The sequence below is a fragment of the Melozone crissalis genome, unplaced genomic scaffold, assembly GCF_028551555.1.
Source record: "Melozone crissalis strain CALT ecotype California unplaced genomic scaffold, PUWL_Pcris_2 ptg000081l_1, whole genome shotgun sequence".
NCBI lineage: Eukaryota > Metazoa > Chordata > Aves > Passeriformes > Passerellidae > Melozone > Melozone crissalis.
Window position 1 is genome coordinate 2885731 of NW_026535858.1, and position 11219 is coordinate 2896949.

General features: G+C 48.8%; 1 protein-coding gene across 1 annotated transcript; it reads left to right on the forward strand.

Annotated features, from left to right (window-relative positions):
- The first annotated feature begins 5350 nt into the window (after positions 1-5350).
- CCT4 (chaperonin containing TCP1 subunit 4) lies at positions 5351-11219 on the forward strand. Its single transcript, XM_054290344.1, has 14 exons — positions 5351-5485; positions 5897-5949; positions 6192-6281; positions 6870-6978; positions 7499-7641; positions 7909-8030; positions 8118-8250; positions 8560-8699; positions 8893-8989; positions 9294-9404; positions 9667-9797; positions 9878-10112; positions 10621-10734; positions 11010-11219. The coding sequence occupies exons 1-14, from the start codon at positions 5368-5370 to the stop codon at positions 11025-11027; spliced, it is 1614 nt and encodes a 537-aa protein (XP_054146319.1). The 5' UTR covers positions 5351-5367; the 3' UTR covers positions 11028-11219.

Sequence of the window (11219 nt, forward strand, 5' to 3'; positions counted from 1 at the left end):
GCTCCATCAGCCTCCTCCTGGCAGGATGCACAAGTTCAACCACGATGCTCCCTCAGCAAGCACGGCCCTGGAACAGCCATGCTCCTCCCCAGGGATCTCTGGAACAAAGCATTGTGTGGAGTTACAAACCAGGACGCCTCTGAGGACTCAGATGTTGATTGCCAAGAAGCCTCTGGTTGGTTCTTTACCTGTGAAATACAGAGACAGACATCACAGGTGAGAACATGTTTCGTATTTGCAGAAACAGATTCATCAAAGAACATGTTTAAACTCCGGTGCTTTTTCTTTTCATCAGCTGTCCAAAGGATGCAGAGTTTGTTCTGAACAGGGCAATCCGTTAATCCCAACCTCTCTAAAAAGTAATCAAGCAGCATTACAAATTAACACTGTTCTGAAATACACCCAGGAGGCAACGCCTCGCAGCAAGGCTTGTGCTCTGCTGGCACCTAGAGGGAGAGGAGGGAATCATCTCCCCAGGGATTCCCACAAGGAATACTCATTCTTTCACCAAAGAGCTTCAGCCTCACCCTGCAGACAAGGGTCACTGATTTACACTACCCGTGTGCTCCTGTGTGTCCTCACCTACTCCTGTGTGAGGGGAAAGAATGCTGAGAATGAACAGCAGCAACAGCCCCAGCCCCACAAACCTACTCAGCAGCTTGTCTGTCCCTGCCTCTCATTCCTTTTGTAGCCTTATGACCAGCAACTTCTCTGCCAGGTTGCCACTGATAAGGAAAAATGTCTTTTTTTTCTGTAAGAGCAAGGAGGGAATTACTGCCTGGAAAAACTGGAAAATCAGTCTGCAAGTGCAGTAAGATTTTAACTATTGTAGATTTAGAAGCAGAGATTAGATCACATTCATTGCACTTAGAGGAAGAATAAATAGCAATGTTTGCACTGATGTCTTAGCAGAACAAAATCACTACTGATAGAGAGTTTTTGTTCCCTCCCAAAGCACAGGGCAGCTCTGTGTTCTGTGCTGCTGCAGAGCCCTCACCCTTCTGTGCTGGGTGATGTTACCTACAAAGCATGCAATAAGGTAATTCTTGTATGGCACTGCAGGCATTTCCTGACACAATCCCACAGCATATGTCCTCATTTTTCCTAGATCCCTTACTGAAAAAACTGTGGGAGCAGCCTTTTCATCCATGGATGGCAAATTAGATTTTTAAAAGGAACATAAGGGAGAAAAAACACTCAGAAGATATTAACAAGAAATGGAGGGAGTAGGATGAACGGGACAAAAACTCTTCACTATACATAGTCCAGAGCAGGAAGGAAACAAAAAACCTCAGAAGAAATCAAGTAAAAGAATCCCAAGAAAATCCCTAAAATCCAGAATCCCTCATTCATTGCCTTCTCCAGGAGGGGGAGGCAGCCATGCAGGCAGGGCTGGCAGCTCCTGCAGGGCTCAGCCTCAGGCACCACGAGCCAAAACCTCTGGCACGAAACTCCAGATAGAAGAAATGAATATTCTCTATGTGGAGATTTCTTCTCTGAAAAACTAAAATTTACTTGTGCAAAAAACTTCATGCTGGGAAGACTTGGGTAGTGTATTTATTCAATCTTTAGAAGCTACTCACTCTTATCAGGGCATGATTAGGGAATGGTCCTTAATAACTTATCTAAGGCCATGGGGTTAACTGATGTCACCCTGGTTGTGGCAATCACTCCTGCTGTCATCACTGCTGCCTCGAGGGTTCTCGGTGAGCTATCTCCAGGGAGAAGCAAAAAACACCCCTGGAAGATTAACCTCCATTTCAGGAACGTTGTGTCAGCAACAAACATCCCCAGAGGACTGAGCTCTGTCCTCAGTGCAGCTCTAACTAAAAACCTCTCTTCTTCCCAAAGCTACCTTCACACCAAGCCAGAAAATGCAGTTTCTATAGTCAAAATTAGGTCCAGGCTCTGTTTGAAGAACAGAGTACTAAACACCCAATTTTTTTTCTTTTTTTTTTCAAGAAACTACATTTAAAGACTCTGTTACAACCCTTGGATTTTGTGTGAGGGTGTTTATTGTGGGGTTTGTATTGTGTCATTGCTTCTTGGAGATGCTGGAAAAGGTCAGAATAGCCAGAAATTATAAGATGGTACTGAGAGCAATATAAAGTGCAGGAAACTCCCAGTCTAAACTCAGCTCTTAAGACAAATCCCAAAGGCTTCAGGGAGTGCTGGCTTTAAACATGACCCAATGACACATTTGTTCCTTGGGTGCCCTGGCTGCAAGCTCAGCCTTCACCCTGCCATGGCAAGTCCCAAACTCAGAGCCTGCTCTGGGTCAGTCCCCAGCTGGTGCCACCTCCACACCAGGCCTTGGATGGAACCCAACCATGGCCAGGGAGTTCACACTGGACACAGGAGGAGGCAGCTGAGGACAACAAAAGTGGATAACAAAACCCCCTTAAATCAGCCACGCAACCCATTTCAAATCCAGTATAATCCAGTCTGTCCCTGAGGGCTGATGAGCCCTTTTGTCAGCCCTGAAACCCAGCCCCAGGGAGGAACCCTGCCAGACCAAAACTGTTGGTGAGGCACCCGCTGACCGCAGCAGCTCCGAACTTAGCTCACACAAGGGCACAAACTGACTCCAAAGGATCCTTAGCACTGCAGGAGCTGCTTTTGCCAAGCAGAGCCAGGTGTAACTGGGACAGCACCAGTTCTAACTTCCCAAATTTCCTTCCAAATCCTGGAGCATGCTGCTCCCAGCCCTAGGGCACCTCTGAGCAGCACGTGGTAACTGCTGGTAGCAGTGCACAATCCCTCTGTGTTTTCCTCTCAGGTCCTCTGTGACATGCTGAGGCAAAGCCAAGCCCAAAGCCCAGCTGAGCAGCAGAGAAATGACACCTGCCAGCACCCAAATTTACACAATATCCTCAGAGGCAGCCATGCCACTGACTGTACACACCCAGGAGAAACCAGGAACTGCCTGGGACACCACAACAAATCCTGAATGATCCCTAACCTGGGGTAACAGGAGGTGACCAGCCACAGCCCAAACCTCCCTCAGCAGCTCCTTTAAAACCTTGGCTCTTTATGGATTCCAGCTGTAACTTTGCACTAGTGCTAAATACCCAGGATTTGGCACTGCTGCCATCCTTGCTGGGTATAATTGAAGAGCAGGGTCAGAGTTCACAGTGATTTTTGGGGTGTGTTTGGGTAATTTTAGAGGTGATATAAGTCCAGATGTATCCAGACTATCACTAGAGAGACCTTTTCCCTGTGTATGACCTAGGTGTGCATTTCCCTACCTTTATACAAAAACTGCTTTCCTCTCTGCCTACTAGAAATTGAATATAAAAAGGCAAAAATCATCCACTTCCAAACCCTCTTCTCAGTTATCTGTTTCAAAGGTGCATAAATCCAGCAAAGAAACAAAATCCAAAGCAACTGCTAAAAATGGTAGAAAGATAATAGAGTCATGATTTCCTTATTTCTCCATTTTGACAACTGCCCAAATGCTGGGTTTTGATGTCTCACCATGAGGATGTGTTTCACTTGCAACGAGCTCCTGATATAGGTGCAGGTGTTTGAAAATGGAAAACAACCTCAAGAGCTCCCACCTGTTTCTTACACCTTGCTGGTGCAGGGGAACATTTCTTGGATCATTTTCTTTACACAGCAGCGCTTTTAACCCTGGCTTTTCACACTCAACCAAAGATATGCCATAAAAATTATGGGGTTTAGGTATTAGGTGGGCATTTTCCTTTCAGTCAGAGCTCTTGTTTGAGCTGCTGTGTTTTACTGTGAACACAATACAAAATGAATTCACTTTGTAGGTTCAAGTATGTGCTTTGCATCTAAACCACATTACATTTGTGTTCTGTTATAACTTAAATAGCTATTCAGAAATATAAAATAAAAAGAAAAAAAAAACCCAGGAGTTTCTTATAGCAGTACAGTGGTTAAGCTCATCCTAATAGGTATAAACTATTTTTCAACTCAAACCTTATTTTTAGTGAGGATAAAGGCTACTGCTTTACAATGGTCATAGAAGCTGAGCCTCTCAGACACATGGGAAGCTCAGGCTGTTACAAAAAATATACCTTGTATGTGTTCTTTTCCTGTAAGTCAATCCTGTCTAAGCTCACCTGTGACAAAGCTGCTGCTTCCACCCCTTTTTTGCAACGGGTTCTGCAAAAACCAAACCTCCAAAACCTACCAAGGACAGGTGGGATGGCACACAGCAGGTCCTGAGCTAAGGAGGGAAAAGCTGCAAGGCGCCACACCGAGATTTATAAAAGGGAAAGTCTGGGGCTGCCGGGCGAGGAGTCAAACCATTCCTCCCTCAGGGCGGCATTCCCTGCGTTATGAACCCCATCCCGCTCCATCCCTCCGTCAGTTCCCGGCTCTCTCAGGGCTGAGGGCGGGAACCCCCGGGCTGTGAGCCCCATCCCGCACTATCCCTCCCTCCGTTCCCGGCTCCCTGAGGGATGAGAGCGGCATTCCCCGGGCTGTGAGCCCCATCCCACACTACCCTTCCCTCAGCTCCCGGCTCCCTCAGGACTGAGGGCGGGAACCCCCGGGTTGTGAGCCCCAGCCCGCACCCTCCATCCTTCAGCTCGCTGAGGGAGGATGGCGGCATTCCTCGGGCTGTGAGATTCTCTGGGCTATGAGCCCCATGCCGCTCCATCCCTCCCTCAGTTCCCGGCTCCCTGAGGGATGAGAGCGGCATTTCTCCCTCAACTCCGGCTCTCTGAGGGCCCTATGCGACCCCATCTCTCCCCCAGTTCCCGGCTCCCTGAGGGATGACAGCGACATTCCCCGGGCTGTGAGCCCCATTCCGCTCCATCCCTCCCTCAGGGCTGAGGGTGGCATTCCCGGTGCTGTGAGACCTATCCCGCCCCATCCCTCCCTCAGCTCCCGGCTCCCTCAGAGCTGAGAGCGGCATTCCCTGTGCTGTGAGACCCATGCCTCCCTCAGCTCCAGCTCCGGCTCCCTGAGGGCGGCATTCCCCGGGCTGTGACTCCCATCCTTCCCTCAGGTCCCGGCTCCCTCAAGGTTGAGGGCGGCATTTCCTGGGCTGTGAGCCCCGTCCCGCCCCACCCCTCCCTCAGGTCCGGCTCCCTCAGGGCGGGCTCCCCCGGGCCGCGCCCTGGCGCCCCCCCGCGGTCACGAGCGCAGCGCGAGACGAGCCCAGCCAGGCGGGAAAACCTCCCCTAAGCCCCCAAGCCGGTGCGCGTCTCCTCTTATAGGCGTCCGCGCCGTTCGCCGGCAGGCGGGTGGAAGGGGGCGTTTCGCTGGGCGGTGGAGCAGCGCGCAGGCGCGCGGCGGGCAGCCCGGCGTGACGCGCGGCGGAAGGCCCCGTTCTGGAAGCATCCCGGCCCGCTCCCGGTCCCGTTCCCGATCCCGCTCCCGCCCGGCCCGGCCATGCCCGAGAGCGCGGCCGGCAGAGCCCCCGCCGGGGCCGGCGGCAAGGCCAAGGGCGCCTACCAGGACCGCGACAAGCCCGCCCAGATCCGCTTCAGCAACATTGCCGCCGGCAAAGGTGCGGGGGGAGCCGGGCCCGGCCCCGCGTGGTTCGCGATTGGGGCGGGGGGCGGTGGATTCCCGGGGCTGGCACCGGCCGGGCCGTGCCCGGGCTGCGAGCGGGAATTCCCTGGGTGCGAGGGCCGGGATGCGGCCCTGGGCGCTGACACGAGCCCCGTTCTGCTCCTTTGTGAGTGCCCAGAGCTAAAATGGCTGCAGACAAGGGGCCCGATAAAAATGGTTTAAAAACAAAGAACTGTGGAAGTCAGGCCTGAGACTGCAGCGTTTTCCATCGTTCCGCTCCTTGGGATCCTTTACTCTGCCTGGGGGCTTTAAAGGGGCAGGGATTTTGTCTTTAGGAAAGATGTTTCAATGATGGAGCGTTTGTAGTGCTTGAAATCAGCTTGGAAACGTTTTCTTCTCTTCCCAGCTGTTGCCGATGCCATTAGAACGAGCCTTGGACCAAAGGGAATGGATAAAATGGTAAACTTTGTGTTTTAAATTCTAAAAACATTAAGCTTACTGGAGATACTGTAATTCAATATGTTTTATAGAGAATGCTACCTTTTGCCTCAATTCTTTCCCATGTTCCAGGTATTTAAGGGAAAGTGGGAACTGCAAGTGGGACATCTTGGTTTTGAAAACGATGTTTAAAATTATTTTGAGGCTCAAATGAGAGACTTGCAGCTGCTGATCAGAGCTGTGTTCCTGCCCTTTATTCCCAGATTCAGGATGCTAAGGGAGATGTGACAATCACCAACGATGGTGCCACCATCCTGAAACAGATGCAGGTTCTGCACCCTGCAGCCAAAATGGTGAGTGGGTTCTTTTTCATCTTGTGTGGGTTTGAGGAGCATTACCCAGGATGGTGACAGAGCAGGAGATTTTATGCCTTGTCCTCCAGGAACATTTATTTTGATTGTGGCTTGTGCTTAAGAGTTACAAACCATTATTTATTACCCATGTGCCTTATGTACAATTCCTCTGCACATGTTTTAAAACATAAGAAAAATGAAATTTTGGGAAAGAATTTTAAGACAATGTAGCCCAAACCTGCACGTGTCATTTGAGAAGGAAAAATTCATGTCCCAAACCATTAGGACAGAAGGGAATGAGTGAAGGTATGACCAGGTGGTCTGAGGATACAGTAGCTGGTCCTTTGAGCTGTTCAGTGTTCATGGATTTAGTTGTGGTTGAGAGCTGAGGTTCCTGTGACCTTCCTCCAGGGAATGAAAAAGCAAACCTGTTAGGTAGGTGTGTTCAGTTTTAAATTTGGGAAAAAAGCTCTGCTTCTGGAAGTGACTTACTGCCTCCTAGCTGTATTTTGGCCAGAGAAGTGCCTGAGTATGGGTAAACAGCTCTCTCATATTTTTTTTTTTTTTTTGCTATAATTTTTCCTCTAGTTAGTAGAGCTGTCAAAAGCACAAGACATTGAAGCTGGTGATGGCACCACCTCTGTTGTGGTCATTGCTGGAGCTCTCTTGGATGCCTGTTCCAGACTCCTTCAGAAAGGTAAATAAATTCATGTAGCATGCAGGGACTGTGGTACTGCAGTCACTTTGTCCTCTTGCACATGTGGGATGGAGCTTAGGGTAGCTGTAATCAGCTGGAAGGGTGAAGGGTGCATCCCACATCCAGGGAAATTGGGGAGTTCCATACAGGGCTGGAAAAGCAGGTTTGGAAAATCTGCAGTTTAATCAGTGTCAGCCTCCTCACAGGCATCAGCTGAACAGCAGCAGCTTTGGGAATGGCAAGAGAACTTGGAGAAAGTGTTTCTGGGATGGCAGGGATTGCAGGGGACTTGTCTGTGAGGACAAATCACTTGGAATGTTACAGCTTTTCCCCCAGGTTTAGTGGCAGGAAATAATAAGGGTCATACACTGGTGAAAAACATTCTGTTGAAATGCTTTGATTCATTCTGACCTGAGCACCTTGAGTTTTAAAACAGAAAAAGAAATGGGGAAGAAAAAGCAAAAAGACCTGTGTTTGGAAGGGTGGAGTGTCCAACAGGCCTGTGTTATTCTCTGCACAGGAATTCACCCCACCATCATCTCGGAGTCATTCCAGAAGGCTCTGGACAAAGGGATTGAGGTGCTGACCAACATGGCCCAGCCCGTGGAGCTCAGTGACAGGGAGACCCTGCTGAACAGTGCCACCACCTCCCTCAACTCCAAGGTACAGCTGCCCTGCACTGGCAGCTCCAGCCCAGCCAGGCTCTAAGAAAGAGCAGTTCCATGTTCTGCACATCCCTGGAGTGGGTTCCCCTGGAATCACTCATCTGTCCCTGCCATGGAGCAGCCATGAAGGAGATTCCTTGTTAAAACATCTTTGCTTCAAAATTCTGGCATCAAATACTGAAACACAATGGCAATATTGTTGTGAAAGTGCTGTTCATCAGTGTGAAGCCTCTCACCATGGTTTCTGCACCATTGAATCCCTCAGGTTGTGTGTCAGTATTCCAGTTTACTTTCTCCAATGAGTGTGGATGCAGTGATGAAGGTGATTGACCCATCTACAGCCAATAGTGTGGACCTCAGAGATATTAAAATTGTTAAGAAGCTGGGGTAAGAAACAATTTGTACTTAGACAGATTTGTCTGTGTGACCTCAGTTTCCCAGAGTGCTGCAGTGATGGGTTCTGTTTGTTTCCAGGGGCACCATTGATGATTGTGAACTGGTTGAGGGACTCGTCCTGACTCAGAAGGTGGCAAACACCGGAGTAACCAGAGTGGAAAAAGCCAAAATTGGCCTCATTCAGTTCTGCTTGTCTGCTCCAAAGACAGATGTAAGTCAGACTGTGGCTAGAGCAAATCCTCATCCTCTAGGACTTGGCACAAGCAAACAGAATAACAAATGTTTTTAAGATGCTGTGGTGTCAAGTCTATGCCACAGCTAGACTGATGGGTCCTAAAAACATTACAGATGGTATAAAAAAATTGTTTAAATTATAAATTATGTTTAAATTATGTTTAAAATTGCTTAAGCTTAAATTCAGCGTTACCTGAACTGTCTCTAATAGCATTTTGCTGTTATGCTTATTTGTTTAGAATTACATCATTTTGACACTTGCTTTTCTCTTTTTAATTTGAAACAGATGGACAACCAGATTGTTGTTTCTGATTATGCTCAAATGGACAGAGTGCTGCGTGAGGAGAGAGCCTACATCCTGAACCTGGTGAAGCAGATCAAGAAGGCTGGCTGCAATGTGCTGCTCATTCAGAAGTCCATCCTGAGGTACCTTAATACCCAGGCACAGCTGGAATTGTGTGGAAAACTGAGGCCAAACACAGCCACACTTGGCAGAGTAGCAGTGGCTGTGCCTGTAGAAAGCAGCAGCACTGTCTGTATTTTGAGTTTGATGACATCCTCACTTTGTACTCTGAAGAGTTTGAGCACTGGGACCTGACTCCTTCCCTCTCGTTTTCAGGGATGCTCTCAGTGACCTGGCCCTCCATTTTCTGAACAAAGTTAAGATCATGGTGGTTAAAGACATTGAAAGAGAGGACATTGAGTTTATATGTAAGGTAAGGTGGCTCATATAAACGAGCAGCAGTGTTTAAAATCTACCCCAAAACAAACTGCCCAGACAGGGCCAGTTTATTATGACATGTTCACAAGTTTCATGTTTTGACTATAATGCAAGAGCAGACATTGCCCTAAAAAACATTTCCTGCTCTGCTGAGCAGCCACACTTCTGTAGAAGGATTCAGGACAAAAAGCTGCAGTCCCTTCTGCATTTTACTGTCATATGCAGAAGAACAACATGCGGTGTACTTGCTGACTCTGCAGTCAGCCTCTGGATTAATTTTTTTCCCATTATTTTTTCAGACAATTGGAACTAAGCCTGTGGCTCACATTGACCAGTTCACCCCTGACATGCTGGGCTCTGCTGAGCTGGCAGAGGAGGTCAACTTGAACGGTTCTGGGAAACTAATAAAGGTGAGTGAGGGACAAAATGTTAATCCTACTTACCATCTGTCTGCTGTTTTAATAACTGGTGGCTTTGATGTTTTTTACTGTGGAATTTATTACATTTAAGTATCTATTTCTAAGCTCTGAGTAGCCACCAGCTTTGGCAGCGCAGTGGTTTTGCTTGGCCAGACATCAGTGTTGTTACAGGATTTCAAAGTGCCAATGGCAAGGTCTTTTTGTCCCACGCTTTTGCTCTTCCCCAGTGTCAGTACCTGGTTTTATGTTTCAGATCACAGGCTGCACAAACCCTGGGAAAACCGTGAGCATCGTGGTCCGCGGCTCCAACAAACTGGTGCTGGAGGAAGCCGAGCGCTCCATTCACGATGCCCTGTGCGTCATTAGGTGCTTGGTGAAGAAAAGGTAACGTCTCACCTGGATTATTGTAACTCCTGGAGCCTGGCTGTGTGTGAGGTGAGGCTAATGGGCATCCTGTGCCCCAGGGCTCTGATTGCAGGCGGGGGAGCCCCGGAGATCGAGCTGGCGCTGCGGCTGAACGAGTACGCGCGGACGCTGAAGGGGATGGACTCCTACTGCGTCCGTGCCTACGGGGACGCGCTCGAGGTCATTCCCTCCACCCTGGCTGAGAACGCGGGGCTCAACCCCATCTCCACGGTAACGGAGCTCCGAAACAGACATGCCCAGGGAGAGAAAACTGCTGGCATTAACGTCAGGAAGGTAACGAGGGGTTGGAATAGCTGGGTGTTACAGGGGACATGCTTAACCCAAGGGTTGGACTAGGGAGAGGGCAAGGTGCTAGCGTCCCTAAAATGAGAGGGAAATGACAGCTTGTTCTCTCAGGAGCTCACCCTGAGCATTGATAATAGCAGGTATTAAATGCTTTATGCATACAACAGGAAACATCTCATATGTCCACAAAAGCATTTCAGCTACAACAAAAGATCCATTTAGAATGATCCAGCAGTAGGATCTGCAGTGGAAGGTGGTCATAAGTTGGGAGTAGCACCTCAGCTTTTTCTCAGCTGGCACTGTTGACCTTTTTTATTGGCTAATTTTGACTGGGTGTATCAAGTACCTGGGGAGAGAAGATGAGTGCTGTAATGCCCCTGTTGCAGGTGAAAGCCCTGTGATAGTCCAGGAGTTGATTGCCCTCAGGATTCTGCTAAAAGTGATAAACGTGCCTGTAGTGTGTCTTGCACAAAGTGAAGGCTCCTTGTTCCCCTAGGGTGGCATTTCCAACATCCTGGAGGAGCTGGTGGTGCAGCCCCTGCTGGTGTCCCTGAGTGCCCTGACCCTCGCCACAGAGACCGTGCGCAGCATTCTCAAGATTGATGATGTGGTGAGTGGTGTTGGCATCCTGGTCTGGGTTATCCTTCCTTCACAAGCACCTTGTCATTCACCTGCTGTGCTTCAAAATGCAGTTACTGTGCAGAGTATTCTCAGTTTGTGTGCTGCTGCTTAAGACCTTTCAGCCTTTTAATAACTGCAGCTAATGAATTATAAATGCTGCATCATAAAGCAAGGCATTAGAGTCACTAAAAGGCCAGGATCTTTATCAAAGGAGGAATTGTGATGTATCCTGTGCTTCTGCCTGACTGTGTGTCCTCCCTGCAGGTGAACACCCGAGGATAAGCTGAGCACAGGTGGGGACCAAGGCCTCGAGCTCCTGTTCCTGTAGCTGGAATTTGGACTCCTCACCAAAAGCGCCTGTGGGAATTGTCTTAAACTCCACCAAGACTGACGTACTTTGATCAGGTTTAACTTAAGTAACAGTTGGTTTTCAGAAAGAAAATGCTGTTTTATCAATAAACATGCAGTAGTCTA

Coding starts and splice junctions, on each gene's coding strand:
- CCT4 (XM_054290344.1), top strand. CDS start 5,368: ATGCCCGAGAGCGCGGCCGGCAGAGCCCCCGCCGGGGCCGGCGGCAAG. Junction 8,990..9,293: donor ACATTGAGTTTATATGTAAG/GTAAGGTGGCTC, acceptor TTATTTTTTCAG/ACAATTGGAACTAAGCCTGT. Junction 10,113..10,620: donor CTGGCATTAACGTCAGGAAG/GTAACGAGGGGT, acceptor TTGTTCCCCTAG/GGTGGCATTTCCAACATCCT.